This window comes from Rana temporaria, chromosome 4 (assembly GCF_905171775.1).
Source record: "Rana temporaria chromosome 4, aRanTem1.1, whole genome shotgun sequence".
In the NCBI taxonomy this organism is placed as follows: Eukaryota; Metazoa; Chordata; class Amphibia; order Anura; family Ranidae; genus Rana; species Rana temporaria.
Window position 1 is genome coordinate 240,883,174 of NC_053492.1, and position 21,725 is coordinate 240,904,898.

Sequence of the window (21,725 nt, forward strand, 5' to 3'; positions counted from 1 at the left end):
GGGGAGGGTGTTCTATGTTAGCTTGCCTTCACATTTTTTCTGTAAAGGTGAACTAACACTTTAAATCAGCCTTTATTCAGCCTTAAAAACATCTACTAGGACCCCCAGGTCCTTCTCCATCCTAGATTCCCCCAGAGGTTCTCCCCCTAGTGTATAGATTGCATTCATATTTTTGCCACCCAAATGCATTATTTAACATTTTTCTACATTAAACCTCATTTGCCATGTAGATGTCCACCCCATTATTAATTAAATGGCTTAATTACTTTTAAAAGAAAGGATATGAGAGTAGTAGTACATTCTGTACTTTTAAAGGAGAAGTAGGACCAAAGCTCTTTTGGCCTTACTTCTCCTGTGGGTCACAGGAGTGCACATAATTCTTAGTGCTAAAGCCCGCTGTTGGTTGCTATCATTGTGACTGTCCAGCCTCTGGAGGGATCCACCCACATGCCTGGACTGGCAGCTGGCTCAGCCTCTCAAAGTACCACTGAGAGTCTGTGCCAGCCGCTCCCACCCCCTCCACAGCCCAGCACTCCCAGTGAACACTGGAAGGGCAGAGCAGAGAGCAGTGGTCTTTGATCACTTGGTTCTCAGTGTAGAGACGGCGGGGAACAGATGCATCAGGTCAATGCTGTATTTACCTAGGTGAGTATACGTGTTTTTTTTGTTTTTTTTTTCAAACTTCTCCTTTAACAAACATATACTCCAATAAAGTTTTCTGACACTGTTGATCTGCGTGCTTGATCCAGGCCAACAACTGAGAATATTACAGCTAGTAGGCAAGAATAATAGCTGGCCAATTGATTTTTTAAGAGGAAGTGCAGCAATGACAGTCTTTACATGTTTACTAATGTAATCCTTCCCCTTGCCTTACCTGACCTAAAGTGACACTAAGCGATATCCTTAACCACTTAAGGACCCCTTCACGCCGATATACGTCGGCAGAATGGCACGGCTGGGCACATCAACGTACCTGTACGTTGCCCTTTAAGCCCAGCCGTGGGGCTGTGGGCGCGTGCACGTGACCCGGTCCGAAGCTCCGTGACCGCGGGACTCGCGGACCCGATCGCCGCTGGAGTCCCGCAATCGGTACCCAGAGCTGAAGAACGGGGAGAGGTGTGTGTAAACACAGCTTCCCCGTTCTTCACTGTGGCACCATCATCGATCGTGTGTTCCCTTATATAGGGAATCACAATTGATGATGTCACACCTAAAGCCACACCCCCTACAGTTAGAAACACAGATGAGGTCATACATAACCCCATCAGCGCCCCCTTGTGGTTAACTCCCAAACTGCAATTGTCATTTTCACAGTAAACAATGCATTTTTGAAAATGACAATGGTCCCAAAAATGTGTCAAAATTGTCCGAAGTGTCCGCCATAATGTCGCAGTCATGAAAAAAATCGCTGATCGCGCCATTAGTAGTAAAAATAAAGAATTAATAAAAATGCAATAAAACTATCCCCTATTTTGTAAACACTATAAATTTTGCGCAAACCAACCAATAAACGCTTATTGCGATTTTTTTTACCAAAAATAGGTAGAAGAATACGTATCGGCCTAAACTGAGGAAAAAAAATTATATATATTTTTGGGGGATATTTATTATAGCAAAAAGTAAAAAATATTGTATTTTTTTCAAAATTGACGCTCTATTTTTGTTTATAGCGCAAAAAATAAAAACCGCAGAGGTGATCAAATACCACCAAAAGAAAGCTCTATTAGTGGGAAAAAAAGGACGCCAATTTTGTTTGGGAGCCACGTCGCACGACCGCGCAATTGTCAGTTAAAGCCACGCAGTGCCGAATCGCAAAAACTGGCTGCCTAAAGGTCCGGGTCTTAAGTGGTTAATTTAAAAAAAAAAAGATCTATACACATGCACTACTTACTGACCTTTTCATCAATTTTTCTTAAAATTGTTTCTTACTGTGTAATGTCCTCCTTGAGCTCCTCAACCTCTCCTTTCCTCCTTCACTTCTGTTTGTTTTGGATGATAATTGCACATTAGTTGCGATTAAGGACGAGCTCAGGCGTGTTCGCAAATCCACGTGTCCAGGCCCACCAGGAAGCTGACTATTCTCAGCTCTAATCACAGGCAGTGAGACATTTCCTGATCCGCGGCTGCATTGCCTGCATCAAAATCTTACAATACTCTTAGCTGCCATGTAAAAATGATTCTCCCTATCTAAAATGATGATGGCAGGATCATTTTAAAGAACACATCAGTTGTGAATTATTTTCTCGTAACAAGTCTTTTTGTCTGGCAATGTACTCTGTTTCAGCCTGGGTTCACACTGGTGCGTAGAAAACACTGCATGTGATTCGCACGGGAATCGCACCCCACTCCTGTGCACATCACAAGCGATGTCTACGCGGTGCGATTTGAGCCATGCATTTAGTATAGCTCAAATTGCATCCCATCCGAACAAAAATGGCGAAGGGCCCTTTGTTTCCCCCTGCACCTGAATCGCATCACATAGGGGTGATTCTGGCAATCGCATGTTGCGATCTCTTTTAGGGTGTCGTTAATCTAACATTGACACCTGCAGCAGATCGCATGGACAACATGCGATTGCTTTGGAGTGCGATGCCGGCAAATGCAGCAAATCTTGTGCGTTTCCCACATCGCATTAGTGTGAACCAGGGCTCAAGATAATTTTCTAATTTAGATGGCTTTAGGCAAGAAAGGAATCTGACCCTCACTGTAAATAGGGAAAGATTCACACTGTTTTTGACATTTCCTATTGATTTTAATACAAATTACATCTGCCAAAACAGACAAGTGTAAATGAGCTCTAGTAGGACAGCACATTGTAGTGATACATCTCACCCTCTTGTGGTTAAAAGTAGGATTGCAGCTGAAAAAATACATAAGTTTATCCTGTTTAAAAACAAAAACAAACAAAAAAAACAGATCCAGTTATTATAGACTGAGCATATACACAGGTATAAGCGTTGCAGACAGTTTTAAGATCCTCCTGATCATATCACTGCACCAAGTTGCAAAAACAGCAGACAATTGTGCCAAATCTTTTGTTTTATTATTAGACATCAGGTTGCCTATGATAGTTAATGACCCAATTCTCCCTTCTGTGTTCATCAAGATAACAGAGGGCACCTGTATGCATTTCTGTGAATTATCAGCTTTCCACATATATAAGAGACAGTCAGAAGGAGCTGTTTGGCAGATACAGATTATTGAAGGTGGTGGTGAGAACAACAATAGCATAATACTTTAATCTTGGTAACACAGTTTGAATGACTTGCTCTCTATTGAGTTAGTAGGATCTTGTAACCAGTTGCACATGATTGGAGCATCTGGTCATTTGAGATTATTTTGTTTCTTGAGTACCCCAAGATTTACCAAAACCATATGAGGTCAAGCCTAAATGCTTTCAATTTGCATGTAATCAGAGAGACCACAAAGTTGAAGGAAATGGAACAACAAAAGTTGTACAGTTGGTATCTAGCTTTACTGTTTAGGAAACCATTTGCTACTTTTATTAAGCCATCAATTACTACACCTAGTAATTTATGTTGCATGTATGTTCCTAAAAACCACCTGTGAAGTTCCAGCTTGATGAGAACTGCTAGCAAGAGGTTAAACGTTGTTAAAATTGCAGGTGTAGCTTAGCCATATAATGCTAGTAGGTTGCTTCTGGTGATCTCTTCTACAAGTGCTAGTTGGTGTCCTACTGATCCAATGGCTGCAATCCTTTTAGTTACAGCTCCAGAGGCCAGTACAATAAAACCTTGGTTTGCGAGCATAATTCGTTCCAGAAACATGCTTGTAATCCAAAGCACTTGTATATCAAAGTATTTTTTTTACAGGGTATAAAAAAGAGAGGTGCCTCTAAGTGTAGCAATAAGTTGCTAAATGTTGTACCTTCATTAAATGTAACCATATTGCTACACTTAGAGGCTCCTCTCTTCTTTTTTTATACTCAGTTGTGACATGACGCTACTCTTTTATATCAAGGCAAAATTTATTAAAACCTTTTGCTTGTCTTGTGAAACGCTCTCTCAAACCAAGTTACTCTCAAACCAAGGTTTTACTGCATGTATATGAAAGAATGCAGTCCGCAGAGGAAGCTACCATTTCTCTTTACAGGTTTTCTTTAAACTGTTTGCATTTTCTGTTTATAGAATACTGATGCAGCATTTCTTGCTCCTAGGAAATCATGGACCGTTTAAGGCAAATGATAAACAAACTTGGCAAGCGTTTGTCCTCAAACAAGCTCTTAAAGGTAACATTTTAAACCTTAAACTTCTTGTTTTGCGTCTTAAAGGTGTTTTCCAGCTCTAGTGGTTCCCAATCTTATTGAGACCAAGACAGCAAAATCTCCCAAAGAATTCCATGTCCCATCAAAAAAAAAATTCTACTTTCCTAGTAAAGTATGGGGTTGGGGAATTGGCAGTAAACTTGGTCGCCCACTGTACAATTGGTGGGGGCCCTGGACTGGAGAGATTTCTAATTCCAGTCCAGGGGCCCCTCCATAGCTTGCTACATTAACCTCTAGCAACCAATAAGTGGTTGTGATGTACAGTAACCTTTAGCAACCAATTGGTGAGTGGTAATAAGATGCTGTAACCCCTGGCAACCAAAGAAAATGTTTGCCCAGTGTCAAATCAAAATTAGAGCTGGCCCTGCATATAACCATATAGATCAGTGGTTCTCAACCTGGGGGTCGGGACCCCCTTGGGGGTCAAATGATGATTTGCCAGGGGGTCACCAACTCCCGGGCTGTTCCTGGAGCCTGCAGTCGCCCATTCAGTTCACGGCATGGCTGGGGGAAGAGACTAGAAGTCAGCTGATGTGGGAGAGGCTGGAGGAGACCCCATCTCCTGATTTCAGCATAGGTGTCACTGCTTCGAGACACCACAATGTCTGAGACACCGTGAATGCGGAGTAACACTACCTGTGATTATATTTGCCATTAAAAGTCCCCACTATAGTTCTCAGATCAGCAGATGACCTTGAACTCCCACCAGCACTGCCACTAATCCTATTAACCCCACCATGAAATAATAGAAGGAATACAAATGGAGACTACATGGAAGGGAGAGAAGAGGGGAAGGAACAAAGAAAAAGGGAGCGAAAGACAGACGGCTAGAGAGAGGGATGGGGGGGGGGGGGGGAAAGAACAAAGGGAGGTACATCCTCAAATGTATCATAAGGGGTTTTAATACTGTATGAGTGGAAGGGAGCGCTAAATGTCCATGGGTTAGGGGCACAAATTACTTGCCTTGGATGCTGACAACCCACGCTATGAAAATAATTTTACCGTTGGGGGTCCCCGCAACTTGGGGAATTTTATCAAGGGGTCACGGCACTAGAAAGGTTGAGGACCACTGATATAGATGCATGCCAATATGAAAATCGCTTTGGATGAAGCGTAGTAGTATGTACATTCAATGCACAAACAGGTGTTGTCAGCAAAGGGCCTAATAAAAGTCCTGGTGGAATTGTGCACATACACTATAATGTACCTAGGTATATATGGTTGTAGCCCAGGTGAATGTTGCGGGGCCCCTGAGGATGATCATGATGCGGCGTACGTCTTCTTACCGAAGGGGAAATCCTCCAACCAGCCTGGAACGCAGGTTATTGCCAGCAGAAACTGGTGTGGCACTGGAACTTGGGAGTTAACCAATCTACGCTGTGTCTTCGTCACTAGTAGATTCTAATCTGACATGCAATCGGACCTCTATCATGTGGCTAACCTGGCTCTAGGCTATGCTGGTTATTGAGTCCGGAGTAAAAACTAGCTATAGAACCCCAGACCAGAGGGGACGTGTTTAATAAAACAGGAGCTGCAAATAAACTGTCTCGCAATAAACCGGTTCACCTGCTAATATATACTTAAAGGTGACCCATGCCATGAACCATACAGTAGCACAGACCTAGCTATCTGGCACTCTGTGAGAAAATAGGACAGATGCACCTGTCCCCAGAATTCAGATACTGTACACATTTGAAGCTAATAGTGGCTACAGTTAAACTATAGGAATACATGCCTAATAGTCTCTGGTTTGGGTGCAGTACAGCAGCAGCCCTATGTGTCACATGGCTCAGTTCTGTCCCTAATTCTTGGAAACTCCCCTTTAAAAAAAATAATAATAATAATCAGATTTACAATTGTTTTCTGACCCAGCTAGAAGGGACAAGTACCAATCTATAACCAAATTGTGTTAAGCACAGCTGCTTACAAATGGACAGAGGGCCGCAGCTCTCTTCCTTTCTTGGCTCTTTATACTGTATGTGAGGGGGAGAAGAAAACTCCTAACTTGTGTTTCTTTTTTTTGTTTCCTTTTGACTTAGTGTGTTTTGTTGAACACTGCAGTTGAACTCTTTGGTTGTATGAACTCTCCCTCGTTTATTACACCAAATCAAAGCTATTATTGGGTAAGTTGCGGATTTTAAAATTGCCATCTTTAGATTTGCTTTAAAGGAAGTCTTCTAACAAATGTAGAGTGATTTATGATGCCTATTTGAAAAGCCTGGGTGGTCTTTGGCATCGGTACATGTTCACCCAGAACATTTAGCAAGTGGAAGTGCCTGATAAGGTTGCGTGTTCTAGGTAAGTGGCTCAAGTTCTGAAGCCACTGGATCAGCATTCTAGCCAGGAAACTAATGCCACGTACAGACGGTCGTTTTTTGTGATGGAAAAATAAACTACATTTTAAATCATGAAATAAAACGACTTTTTTAAAACATCATTTTCAAAAACGACGTTGCCTACACACCATCGTTTTTTCACAATGCTCTAGCAAAGCGAGGTTACGTTTCACCACTTTTTTCCATTGAAACTAGCTTCTGGGCATGCGCGGGTTTAAAAACGTCGTTTTAAACGTCGTTTTTTGCTACACACTGTCAATTTCTGTGAAACAAAAAACGACATTTTGAAAAACGACACAAAAAATTCGAGCATGTTCGAAATTTTTTTTTTGTCGTTTTCCAGAAGACATAAAACGACGTTTTCCCCCACACACGATCATTTTAAATGACGTTTTCAAAAACTTCGTTTTTTTTCATCACAAAAAACGACCGTCTGTACGCGGCATTACACTTTCAGGAGGAGTTACAAGATCACAAGAAGCTGAACCCTTACTTGGCTTCTTCCTTTCGTCTTTCTTCTTTTGCAAATTCTTCTTTCTTCTTTCGCAAATTCCTTTCCATCTAGATACGTCTACATTGCCATAGTTATCACTTTGAAGATCTCGATCCTCAAACAAATGTAATATTACAATAGAATGAGAATCCTTGGGGCATACTGAAGAACTTGAAAGTGAAAAGGCATAGGCAAGGTCCTCAAACATACTGTTATGGGGTCAATGGCACACAAACACTATATCTATTTGCCCTAATGTATGCAACAGAACAGTAAAACATGAACTGTCACCACTTGAAAATTGGGTGTTTCTATTCAGTTAACTATGTGGTTTTTTTTTTTTTCCCCCCTCCAGCAGTTGCCTCTGCTTTCAAGCTTTCCTCAAAAACTATCCAATGTAATCATGCTAGACTAAAAAGTGGCTTCTGCTGGACTTTGTTTTGGAAAACTATAAGTGTAGCCACCCTGCCTTAAGCAGGAATGTCTAAATTGAATTCTGCATGGCTGCAGTCAGCCAATGCCAAACCTTCAGTCCTGTGCCATTTTCAGCCTTCCCAAAGTCTAGCCTTCTATTAGTAGGTGCCACCGTCACATCTGGTATTGGTGAGATTCCCATAAGTTTGAAATATGAATATTCAGATCGCTTCCCAGGCCAGTTTCCAGTGCCAGTGGTGCATTATGGGAATGGGTATACATATTTGTCTGGCTGCTGTAAGCTCTCCTATGGAGGCTGGTTGATTCCATTGCTGGATCTTTTGGGTGATGTGGTGAGCCACTGTCCTCCACCCTGGAAACTGGGCCTGGCCACCAAAACAATTACTTCAGACAGATGAACTTTCCCTGCCTGTCCTGCTTTGTAAACTCAGAAACTCAATTTTAAAAATTGGCTGAGCAGGGAGCCTAGCAGGTTGGGGTTGGCTGCTATTAACACTTCCCAGCCATCTAAACTAGTTGGGTTGTCCTGTGGGGGTCTACAATATCTTTTGAGATGGCTGGAGTTGGTGGTTGGTGCCAGGGGGTGTAGCTGCCTCTGCTCCAGACTCCTTCATTGTGGCCAATCCTACCACTTAAGAGGAAAGTGGGAGGATACAGCAGCCTGGGGAGTCTGACTACAAGCCATGAGGTAGCATGACCCCATACTGCCCTAGTCTAAAGCCTGGTACCGATGATGAGCTTATCGGACTAATCTATTTTTTTTTTTTTTGGCATGCTAGTCTCCTATCAAACTAAGCGGTTACTCAACGTACAAATTCTCATACATCTGAATACAACTTTGGAAGTGATGTGTTTCATTGTTTTGTAATGTATTCTTTGGCTTCTGAGCATGCGTGGGCTTGCTCTTACAATTTAACTTTATTTAATTTACTGGCCCCTTCCTTTCCTGAATGAACAGTGAGCAATCGCACCTGTGTCCAGTCATCACTGAAGCATAGTAAACTGTCTGGGGCGGGGGGTGTGCTGACGGGTAGACTCTATTGGGCCCCATGATTTCTAACAGCAGTCCTGTCCGCTCCCCCAGGTCAATCTGTCCCCTGATATAATCCCCCTCCCCAGGACAGACTAACCACCCCCCCACAAATTCCTGCGATAAGTGCATTTTTTAGGCCCCACAATAGCACATGTTTGTCAAATCATTGATTTAGCTAAATATATAATAAAATTGTACGTTATGCAGCGTTTGTGTAACAACAAAAATCCTGGTAGCTTTCTACTAAGGCCTTGTTCATATGGGGGCATACTTTAGACCCCTTTCACACTGAAGCATTTTTACAGCAGTTTAGCGTTAAAATGGGTGCTATTAAAACGCTCATAAAACACTCTCTCTCTAATTCTTGAAATAAACAAAGAATAAAAAAAATAAAACACTCTCCATGCATCTCAATGGACCCTTTCACACGGAGTCCTGCAAGCAGCATCTTTGGAGCAGCTTTTGGGCGCTGAAAAAAACACTCCTAAAACGCCCCTCTCCATTGAAATTAATTGAAAGCGCTGTAAAAACGCCTTACCCTTTCACACTGAGGCACTGCAAAAACGCCCTTCACTGTGGCTTCACTCGAAAAATGCCCTAGTGTGAAAGGGGGCTTGGTGTACACCTGTGAGGCCCAGGTGTTCTGTGCATCCCTATGCAGTAAGGCATCCCCATGCAGTAAGGCCCATTCATGTCAATTGGGATGCAGCGCTTTCACAAAAACAGTTGCCGCTTCCAATCTGACATCTGTGTGGGTGAACAGCCCCCAAATGCAGACAGTGTGTTTTAGAGATGCACCGGCACTTGCATGGATGTCAATTGGGAGAGCGACTGTCTGAGCAGCTGATGCTTCCCAATTGACATGAATGGGACTGCCTGCATGGGGATTCGTGAAACGCCTGTGCATCCCCATTCAGGTAAACCTGGCCTCACACAGGCAAACCCTGTAGTATGCTTTGTGTGAATGAGGGAGTGATGGCAGGAGACTCGAGACGAGAAGGCTCTGTGTCCATAGACATAACAGAGCATGGCCCCCCCCCCCCCCCCCTTGGCTCCTGCTATGTCTGTGTCTGAGGGGGAGAGCAGAGAGCCTCGGGCACATCGCTGCTTCGAGATTAGGTAAGTATAAGGGGGATCTTGGTGGCAGCTGCATGGAATGTGTTGAGGTAAAGAGACAGGTGGTAACGGTGCAACAAGAGGCTACTTTATGAAAGCAGAATAAATGTCAATTTTGACCAGAATACACTTGGGATGTAGTAGGTAATATGGTTGCATAGATGGTTTCAGACTAGCTTCAGGTAACCAACACAATGACTCTAGGGACCTGTTCACTGTACTGCAAGCAAAATCTGAATTCAAGGACATTTATATTGTAAATTGTAGTGGAGCTATAAAATTGTCATTTTGCTATTCTTTCTAGGAGAACTTTGATCACTATCCTACACTACCAGGTGCATACTCACAATCTCCTGAATTCACTGACACCGCTTTATCAACAGAAAGGTATGCCTGCAAAAAACTTGGGATAATGATGGTCACAATTTTTCACAAATGTGTGAAGTGTGGTGTCCACTTGTATTCAGCCCCCCCCCCCCCCCCCCCCCCCGAGTCAATACTTTGTAGAACCACCTTTCGCTGCAAGTCTTTTTGGGGATGTCTCTACCAGCTTTGTACGACTAGAGTGAACATTTTTTGCCCATTCTTTGCAAAATGGCTCAAGATCTGTCAGATTGGATGGAGTGTCTGGACAGCAATTTTCAAGTCTTGCCACAGGATCTGTTAGATTTAGGTCGGGACTTTGACTAGGCCATTGTAACGCATGAATATGCTTTTGATCTAAACCATTCCATTGTAGCTCAGGCTGTATATTTAGGGTCGTTGTCCTGCCAGAAGATGAACCTCCACAGTCAAGTCTTTTGCAGACTCTACAGATTTTCTTCTAAGATTGGGGAGCCTTTTAGAATAGGGAGACCAGACATCCCCCATGGTTTCAGGGCACAGTCCCTGGATCGAGGACACTGTCCCCCAGACTAAGTCTGTCCCCAGTTTTGTCCCCGGATTGGATTTGAACAGGGGCTGAGGCAATTTCAGTCAGTGCAGAATAAATAATAAAAAAAAAAAATCGGAATTGCTCCGCCGCACCTACTAGCTTAGGGGGTGTATTTTTTTCCCATTATCTGTGCCCCTTTCTGATGGTCATGTGCTGGTCGGAATGGAGTGAATATTTCTTCAGTTTTGGGTGCATGCCCATTCATCTCCGCTTGCATGTTCTTCTGCCATGGCTCATGTCTTGGCCAGCTGCCTGCCTGTTTATCTCCTTGCCTTCCCTGGTGGAATGATCTTCCTCCGCTCCCCACCCAGTAGTAGCCGGGGCCCGGAGAGTGAGACTTGACAGGCTGTGAGGGAACGGTGGTGGGCAGAGAGTCGCTGATTGCCACCATTACTAGTAAAAAAAAAATGTCCCCTGATTTTCATTTTAAAAATCTGGCCACCTTATTTTAGAATCCCCCTCCCCCCATATCTCTCCTAATAAAGAGTACCTGTCACTGCTATTGCTGTCACAAGGGATGCTTACATTTTGACAGCAATAAGTGTTAAGAAAAAAAAACACTGCTTTGGGTATACATTTTTGGAGCCATAACTGTAAAATTAAAATATGGTGTATACTGGGAAGGGGGGTGTGTGTGTGTGTGTGTGTGTGTGTGTTGCAAATGCTCAGGAGTGAGTGCCCCCACTTACAAGGAGAAGGGAACAGACCACCAGTGTTGGTGGGAGCTGTGGCAGTCCCATACGATTCCCTATGAGTGACATGTTATGCTAGATGACTTGCTAGTCCTAGGGCATTTTTCAGGTTCCGGTGTTGTCTTGTAGTTTGTACAGAGGAAAATAAACTGGATACTTTAGACTTCTTGGTTTTGTCTGCTGCATGACGCACACGTGTGAAAGGGAAATTGTGCTTTAACATCACCTTCCATCGATTGTTTTGGAAAGTATTAAATGTGTTTTTTTTATTTCCTGTATTTTTATATAATTTTTTTCTTTCAGCTTGGACACCTTGCAGAATTTAGAAAGGGATGCCTTGTCATGCACGGCTGCAGATAATGACTCAATGATTGATACTGAGCCACAGGTTACACAACAGATCTTCTATTTCTTGGTTCCTGTAGATTTAATTTCACATGTAGTCTTACAGGACTATTGTGATACAGAAATTGTGTATGATTTACTGAATTGTGTACAAGAAATTGATATTACACCTAGTATCGCCTGGGACAGTTATGATCTCCATGAATCAAACAAGAAAAAGAGTTGTGTGCTTGGAAATGAAACCATATGGACCCTGGATGATGGCGATGCAGAAATCTCCTTCTCCTTGAATGATTTACTGAGCTATGTAGATGGAATAGATGCTACACCTAGTATCTTCTGGGACAGTTATGATCTCCATGAATCCAACCAGGAAATGAGTTGTGCACCTGAAAATAAGTGAGTATGGTGTTTGTTTTTTTCAAAATTTGTAACCATGTAATAAACCAATTTTATACAAATGTACAAAGAGCATGCACCATAGAGTAAGGTTCAATTTAAATCTATGCAGGATGTAATCCTGCGTTTTCTACAGATAGCATGAGAATGCATTGGTGTGAAATGGAGCAGTTTAAACTCCCAGATTTACAATGCCTTGGAAAAATATCCATACCCCCTTGATCTTCCATATTTGTGTCATGTTGCAACCAAAAATGTAAATGTAGTGAATTGGGATTTTATGTAATGGACCAACATAACATGGCACATAATTGTGAAGTGGAAGGAAAATGATAAATGGGTTTCAACATTTTTTTTTCAAATGTCAATACTTTGTTGAACCACCTTTTTGCTGCAAGTCTTTTTGGGGATGTCTCTACCTGATTTGCACATCTAGAGTGACATTTTTTGCCCATTCTTTGTAAAAATAGCTCAAGCTTTGTCTGATTGGATGGAGAGCATCTGAACAGCAATTTTCAAGTCTTGCTACAGATTTCAATTGGATTTAGGTCTGGACTTTAACTGGGCCATTCTAACACATGAATATGCTTTGATTTAAAACATTCCATTGTAGCTCTGGCTGTATATTTAGGGTCGTTGTCCTGCTGGAAGGTGAACCTCCACCCAGTCAAGTCTTTTGCAGACAAACACAGGTTTTCTTCTAAGATTGCCTGTATTTTGCTCCATCCATCTTCCCATCAACTCTGACCAGCTTCCCTGTCCCGTCTGAAGAAAAGGATCCCTCACATGATGCTACCACCATGTTTCACAGTGGGGGACGGTGTCCAGGGTGACTTGCAGTGTTTTTTTTATAAAAACAAAGTATAAGTGAAAAACCTAATAAATAGTCCATTGTGATAAAAGACAAACAATTAAGTCCAGTGAGACAATGAAGGCTCATAAGGAAGTCCAATGAGAAACTGCAAAAAATCCATTACCATCTGAAGTGAACAAGTGGTTTAAAATCAAGTGATCAGAGGGCAGCCACTGCGTCCCAGTGAAATGGGCACTCACCAGAAAAGATTGCTGCCATTACAAACACATTAGCTAAATGTCTCATCCAGTGAAGAATATACCCTGCAAGCCAATCCAGCAATAGATCATCAAAGTATTGCCGCTTTTTGCGGTAAGCACCAGAGGTGCAAGTGGTTGTGTATACCAGTTTGTGTCGGCAGCCATTTTTTTTTTTTCCCACGTTGCAGAAATCCTATTTCTTCTTTTTTTTTTTCTCTCTAGCAGTTTCTGCCAAACATAGCATTTTGCTTTAAGGCCAAAAAAGTGAAAAAAATAATTCTTATCGGACCAGAGCACCTTCTTCCACATGTTTGCTGTGGCTTCTCGCAAACTGCAAACTGTACTAATGACTTTCAACAAGGGCTTTCCTCTTGCCACTCTTCTAAAAAGACCAGATTGGTGGAGTGTGCAAATATTTTTTTTTCTGTGGAGATTCTCCCACCTGAGCTGTGATCTCTGCAGCTCCTCAAGGGTTGCTATGGGCTTCTTGGCTGCTTCTGATGCTCTCCTTGCCCGGCCTGTCAGATTAGATGAATGTTCATGTCTCAGTAGGTTTGCAGTTGTGCCATAATCTTAACTTTTGGATTGAACCATGAGATGTTCAAAGATTGGGATCATTTTTCATAACCTAACCCCACTTTAAACTTCAACTTCATCCCAGACCTGTCTGGTGTGGTCCTTGGCCTTCATAATGCGGTTTGTTCACTAAAGTTCTCTAACAAACCTAAGGGCTACACAGAACAGCTGTATTTATACTGAGGTTTAGTTGTAAAATGTGGAAAAGTTCAAGGGGTAGGAATACTTCAAGCCACTGTAGCTATAAATGTACCACTTGTGGCTTTTATGTACACAGCATGCAAAAGCCTGCTTAATGCCATTCCCAGGACCTGCCATGTAGAGGCCATTGAGATGCATTAGAAAAAGCAGCTACAGTCTTGTTTTATCTGTTCACATTGTTCCAAAATCATTTTGGACTACAGAAACAAAATGTTATGGGAAAGGGGGGGGGGGGGTAATGTATGTCCAGTAGTCCTAACGCCTAGCTAAAGTGGAGCAGAAGCATCGTCGTAGATACAGAACAGTGATGGGATGTCACCCTAGAACAGGAAGTGCTGTTGCTGGCAGGATTGTCGGGTGAAAGCCTGAGGGGAGAAGGTAAATGCAATGTAGCCCTCAAGTCCTGGTAAGCAGTAATCAATTATTGGGTTAATGTGTACCTTAAGTGCTGTATAACAATTTTGGACATTAAAACCCAGAAACAAAAAATGTGGTGCCAGTCCTTGTATGTCTTTGTCAAACAATGCCCTCTGGTGCTGGACTGAACTGCGCAGGACAGGCAAGGGAGATTTGACAAAGGTCAATTAAAAACTGATTTTAATTCTGCTTTAAATGGGGCATAAAGGACATTTGGGAGCTAGGAGCAAACTACTTTTTTTTTTTTTCCCCCCCAATTGTGGGTGAGCCCCTGCCACTAACTGGTGTGTTCTAAGCCCTATATTGCTTTTTACAGTTTACATTTATCTTTTATATAGACTTCATCTATAGCCAGCAGCATTAATTGGTGTATTCTGACAGCGAGGAAGTCTCCCCACTGTCGAGTACATTAGCTCAGTGGGAATGTTCCTCCCATGCCTTAATCTGGGAAGATGGGTGTGTTGGCTGTACTTGTAAATTGATCATCTCCTGTTGGCAGGAGTAAGACAAGCGAAGCTGCTGATCATCTGCCATGAGCGGGTCCTCTATACCAGTGTTTCCCAACTCCAGTCCTCAAGGCACACCAACAGGTCATGTTTTCAGGATTTCCCTCAGATGAAACGGCTGTGGTAATTACTAAGGCAGTGAAACTGATCAAATCACCTGTGCAAAATAATGGAAAGCCTGAAAACATGACCTGTTGTGACTGGAGTTGGGGAAACGCTGCTCTATGCCTTGCAGCTGCTGGCTGTTTACCCAGACCACAGCGATCACTGCATGCTGGGGATCCCAAGGAATGCCTTAATTTGCAGGAATTTGCACTTTCTGCTTGGCAATGGGGCAGGAAATGGAAGGCCAATCTCTGCAATCGGAGACGGTGGCATCGTTTGGATATTTATATAAAAAAAAATTGGCCTGTAGTTAACTGATACATTTGCAGGAGTGCTTTCCTGTTGAAAATCAACTTTGCTGGCCAGATCACCAGGTGAAAATCAAGAGCCTAAAGAGAACTAATGCTGCCATCACATGTAGGAATCGGTAAACTGCAATATAATTTGCTTCTGGGTATATTACTGCCTTAGGCTGCTTTCACATTGAGGCGTGCAGTGACGGTATAGCCGCGCTATTTGTAGCGCGGCTATACCGTCGTATTTACAGCGATATTTAGCGGTGAGATTTTAACCCCTGCTAGCGGCCGAAAAAGGGTTAATACCGCGGTATTACCGTGCTTTCCCATTGATTTCAATGGGAAGGCGGGGTATAGGAGCGGTGAACACACCGCTCCTATACCGCGGTAAAGATGCGGCTAGCAGGACTTTTGGAGCGCTCCTGCTAGCGCACCGCTTCAATGTGGAAGCCTTCGGGCTTTCACATTGAACACTACAGGGCATGATTTTTCATGCGGTATAGCAGCGCTATTTTTAGCGCTGTACCGCATGGAAAAACGCCTCAATGTGAAAGGGGCCTTAAAGCGGTCCATTAATAAAAAAAATTTGGGCTGGCAAGTGCAAACAAATCATACCAGTCCTGGTGTGTTGCTTACAACTGCAGCAGGGTGTTGTAAGCGCCATTCAAATATGACCAACGCTATGAAGATTGTGTGTTGTATATAAAACAAAGGGACAGACGCTCCAGTTAAAAGATTTTTTATTTTTTTTACTCACTACTTGATCAGGTCATGCAAAAGTAAGGCAGCTACTGTACAGTTGCGAGCATCCCTGCTCTGTCAGGCTAATAGGCTTGGGACACACAAAGCCTGACAATGAGCAGGGATGCTTGCAACTGTACAGTAGCTGCCTCACTTTTGCTTTGCCGTTTTTGCTGTTTTTATATAACATGATCAAGACGTGAGTAAAAATCTTTTTCAACTGAAGCGCCTGTCCATTTGTTTTTTTCTATTACATTTGGTGAAAGATTGGGAGCCCACTCTGACAGCCTTCAACTTTATTTGATTGGAAGAGAGGAAAGTAACCAACCTGAGTTGTGATGGAGATGTATATCTCCCCTTTTAAGAAGTGGTTGTTGCACGTGCAGTGATCTCCATGAGCCCGCCCGCGGGTCCCGCAGACTCTGATCACCGTAGGCATACCTGCAATCGTTTAATGTGGAGATGTTGGTGTAAACACACCTCCTCATTCTGCCTAGTGACACTGTCACTGATTGTGTTCCCTTTCAGAATCCCTCCCTAGGGAACACTTAACCCCTACACTGCCAGTGAATTTTTTTTACTGTAATTCGGTGCATTTTTATAGCACTGATCGCTGTAAAAATGACAATGGTCCCAAAAATGTCAAGTGTCCGATGTGTCTGCCATAATGTCAGTCACAATAAAAATCGCTGATCGGCGCCATTACTAGTAAAAAATAAATAATAAAAATGCTATAAAACTATCCCCATTTTGTAGACGCCATAACATTTGCACAAACCAAACGCTTATTGCGATATTTTTGTTAAAAAAATGTAGAATACATATTGGCCTAAACTGAGGAACATTTATTTAATTCTTTTTTTGGGGATATTATAGTAAAAAAATGTACTTTTTCAAAATTGTCGCCCTATTTTTGTTAGCGCAAAAAATAAACCGCAGAGGTGATCAAATACTACCAAAACTCTATTTGTAAGGGAAAAAAGGATGTCCATTTTGTTTGGGAGCCACGTCGCATGACCGCAATTGTCAGTTAAAGCGACCCCAATACCAAATCGCAAAAAGTGGCCCATCATTTAGCAACAAAATGGTCCGGGGCTTAAGTAGTTAAGCCTATGATGAAGCAAACCTGATACTTTAAGAGGTAAAACATGGGTTCATGTTGAGGCCTCGAACAATGAAGAAAAATCTGATTTCTTCTGTAAGCTTCAGTTAACGTGGTTAATTGGTGATGAGCTGCATCTGTCTATGTAGGAGGATTTGTGTAATCTCTACCTGCAGCCTTCTCTTCTGCTTTTTTTTTTTTTTTTAAAGTGCAGAATTTATAAAGCTTGTCTGAGTGTTCAGAAAAAGGGGTGGAAAGCTGGTTACTATGCAGAGCTCAGATTGAAGGAAAGGGATGCCCCATCCTTCACAGCATACAAGAACTGAGCTGAGACTGTTAGTCAGCTGGCACTTTCTCCCCTGTGCTGATTGCTGATCGCTGAGGAATAAAGCGGCAGACAGAAATGACATGTGGTGATCTTATTGAGACAAGTACACACTATACAGGGATGTGCTTTGTTCAGAATTCATGTGTGGGATTTACAACCACTTTAAGTAAATGGGCTTTAGCTGTAACTTGACTGCAGTCTTTGGTTTTTGAAAGACTTCATGAATGATTTAAATGTACTGTTAAGAATTTGGGCCATACCCTAAACTGTTTTTGTTTTTATTACATATTTTTATATTTATTTTTCCCCCCAATTTTAGCTGGAGCACATCGCATGAAGAATTCTGCAGCTATGATGATTTGATGCTCATGGTATAGTAACCACTACTAAACACACATCTGTAATAATAATCATCTAGGGATCCATTCTATTATGCAATTGACATTAAAGTAGTTGAGTTATGATATAGATTTCCCAATAGCAAATGTACCTTTTTTGCATAATCTGTAATTGCAAAAGTTCCTTGCATCTTTTTGTATCCTGAAAGACGCAACTCATGTGATGGCTTTTCCTAGCTCAGCTCAGCGCATCGCAGACCTGTGGGTGGGAGTGTCCACATTGCTGGGCATGTGTGTCACTTCCGGGAGTGACCCTTTGCTTGTGAGCATTAGCATTTTCAAGGGGAACAAATTCAAGCACACCCATAAGTCCACGATCACGTTGACCTGCATTCTGGGTAGGATGGGTGTGGGCATAGCTACATACTAATTTTGGAACATGCAGGCTGTGTGCTTGCCTGTATGTTCTGCGAGCTGGTCGGTAAGTAGGCTTGGTTATTCCCTGGGCATTCCCTAGGTTTTTTGTTGTGTGCTTGCATAGCCTACCTGCATCTCAGAACAGGATGACAAGAGAAGCAAACTGACCACGCTAGAATGATCAGCTTCTGTATGTCACCTGGTCTGTTTAACTATCGGCAGGATCAACCAGGTAATAAGAGTACAAGCACAACCGACTTATTTATAGAGAAATCATAGACAATCCTTTAGAGACAGATGTATTGCATTTTATTTTTAGGTTTACACACTTCAAGCTGAACTCCAGGTATTGATTTTATTGCATAGTTGCTGTACATTGGTCCAGCTTGAACCAATTTAGGTTGAAGTGGATGTATACCACTTACTTTTTTTTTTTTTTGTCACAATGTAGAGAATAAGATTTCCTATCATCTGTGCCCACACAATAAAATCAATATCTGGAGTTCAGCTTGAAGAGTTTGTAAACCTAAAAATAAAATGCAATACATCTGTCTCTAAAGGATTGTCTATGATTTTTCTATAAATCAGTCGGTTGTGCTTGTACTCTTATTACCTGGTTGATCCTGACGATAGTTTAACAGACCAGGTGACATACAGAAGCTGATCCATTCTAGCGTGGTCAGTTTTTGGGTTTACATCCACTTTAAGTATGCATATGCCATACCTAATGAGATGGCTGCAGAAGAGGGAACCACTGTAGAGGCCAATACTAAATCTAAATGTGAACCTTTCATTCTGGCTCATGTGCTGAGTGGCTGTCTTGCTACGTAGTACCATAGGGTTTGCGTGCTTGGCATGGGCACTATTCATAGAATCTCTACTTGTGTGGTTTTATTTTATGAATGCAAAGTGGGGAAGTAAGGGGGTGTGTCCCCATTTCCACCTCGCCTAATCTAAGAACCTTGAAATCATTGAGGAAATGTAAGATGTTTCATGAATGGTTCCCATGCTGAGCAAGCTCCCTTCCACTGCGTGGTTACTAAACGGCCCCTCGGCATGGGTTTCAGGAGACTGGAATTGCTGCAATAGTGGTGTAGACTTTGCATAATGGTGCTCCCTAGAATGTAGCGCCATTGCATTGCTATAAATGATAAAAATCTGTAATGCTGTATACAATAACTTCCTGGATATTAGGATCTTTCGCGTGTTTTTTTTTTTTTTTTTTTTTTGTTTTTTTTTCTGTCTTAAAGGATCACTAAAAAATGTTTTTTCTTTTTAGCTAAATAGCTTCCTTTACAGTCCTGGTCTCATGTCCTCATTGCTAGTTTTTTCTCTGATGTTGCTGTAATACTACTCTGTTCTGGACACTTCCTGGTTGTCTGGCTCCTTATGAAAAAAGTCATGGGAGAGTTTAGTTTCGTTTTCCTAGCCATGACTCTCTATGGCACTGTCCAGCACAGAGGCATAAAATAACATGCAAAGACTAAACTAGATTCAGTTTCGTTTTTGCATCTAAGAGGCACATTATATGATTGTTTTTTTATCTGTTTTTAATAGTTTTTAAAAGGAATCAGTTAACTATTATGTCTCTATACCCTGTTAACAGTCATTTCAGCAAAAAAAAATGTTCCTTTAGTGATCCTTTAAGTTTACATTAATGATGCTTGTCTATGGACAGACAAACTTAACAAAGCAAAATTGTAACTAATTGCATTTTCCTCTTGCTGTTTGGTAAATGTTGCCAATTTTTTTTTTTTTTTTTATATATATATAGGATGCATCCACGCTATTTGAAGATAGGGAGAAACCAGTGTCTTCTACACCATGGCTTTGTAGAAGAAGAAAAAAGTGCCTTGAATTGTTTTAGGACTCGGCTATGAATGTCTCATTGCTCTAAATGTAAAGGAGACCTTTAGCTGCAGCCAATATCTAGAATTGTTATATCTACAAGTTCCAAGTCACAGCTACCGTCAGACCTACTATTAACACCACTTACTCCACTAAGGACACTGGGGTTGGTTTACTAAAACCGGAGTACAAAATTTGGTGCAGCTGTGCATGGTGGCCAATCTCCTGTCAGCCTGATTAAGGTTTGACCAAAAAAACTGGAAGCTGATTGGTTTCTATGCAGAGCTTCACCAGATTTTGCACTCTCCAGTTCTAGTAAATCAACCCCATTCTACTCCTTATCTATCTTTCTCCTCACTTATCTGACACATAAAAGCACACAAAAGATCACTGATTAAGCACAGCAGATTGCTCCTGATCCTGTCTATACCTTTCTGATTGGTGTTTACCTACTTGTTTTTGAGCCCCCCCCCCATCACTTTAAATATTTATTATGGGAACACGATTTAACCAGTTCTATTTCCCTCTACTGTGCATGTCCTTTGAATATTTTTTTTAGGTTTCAGAGAACCTGCAATTTTGCACTAACCTGTCAAGTGATTGCAGAATTACATTTTCATGGTTCTTCTTGTTTACCTGGACATTTTAGGATGAACTGTGCTTTGTCCATGGAGGGCAAAGCAACGGGGTCACTTTAAAGCCCACTCCCTGCTTGGCTGTTGGGTATGATCCCTAGTCAGAGCTTGCACATTTTTGTCACTATGCTCCCAAGTGATGGCACTGGCCCTATTGTAAAGGATCAGTGCTGTCAAGCTGTAACTATCGGGGATTTCAGTTACTCACGGCAGGGAGAAAACATGATTATAAGGTACCGGGAGACTGGTCTTTAAAAGCAAACCAGTGTTTTTCCTGAAGTCTGGTTTCAGGCTGATCCAGGGACATGTAGCAGAAAATGTACATTTCTACTAAGTCATACCATCATTATCACATTTCACTGAAGTTTGATTGCATGCACAATGATTTTACAGTTTGTATTTTTTCACTCGCACAGGTGGTATAAGTGTACTACGACTTTCTCACGTTTGGTTGTGTTTTTTTTATATTTTAATTTTTTTTGTGAATTTGGTTTGCTCTCCTTTTCACCTCCCCATTGCACGAATGCACACCCCCCAACCTAAAAAAATGATGGTTTGTACCAAGTCCACATATGTACAATTGCACATTTACTACACTAACTTATTTTTATTTAAGTAGTTGACGACAATTTTTTTTATATGCACGATTGTTAAACATGTGAGCCCCTAGGGTTTTTTAAATCTGTGTGGTCTGACTCTGTATCCTATCGTAGCAATTTTATTTTTAATAAAATATTTTATATAAAGTGTTTAATTTTTTTTTTTGTCCATATGACTTCCTGGTGGATGGACAGACATGTATTTGGTGTTCTAACTTACAGTGGGGGGAAAATATTTGATCCCTGCAGAAAATTTTCCACTTGCAAAGAAATGAAGGGTCTATAATTATCATAGGCGTATTTTAAATGAGATGGAATATCAACCAAAAATACAGAAACTCATTATACAAATGTTATAACTTGCATTTGTAGTTCAGTGAGTCAAACAAGTATTTGATTCTCGAGGGCCATCCCCTCCCAAGCAAAACATGACTTGGTGGAGAAACCCTTGTTGGCAAGCAGATGTAAGACGTTTCTTGTAGTTGGTTCCAGGTT

General features: G+C 41.8%; 1 protein-coding gene across 1 annotated transcript; it reads left to right on the top strand.

Moving 5' to 3' along the window:
- The first annotated feature begins 3,117 nt into the window (after positions 1-3,117).
- LOC120937099 lies at positions 3,118-21,073 on the top strand. The gene is made up of 7 exons (XM_040350076.1): positions 3,118-3,212; positions 4,178-4,249; positions 6,325-6,408; positions 10,003-10,085; positions 11,628-12,068; positions 17,713-17,764; positions 19,923-21,073. The coding sequence occupies exons 2-7, from the start codon at positions 4,184-4,186 to the stop codon at positions 20,013-20,015; spliced, it is 819 nt and encodes a 272-aa protein (XP_040206010.1). The 5' UTR covers positions 3,118-3,212; positions 4,178-4,183; the 3' UTR covers positions 20,016-21,073.
- The last annotated feature ends 652 nt before the right edge of the window (positions 21,074-21,725 follow it).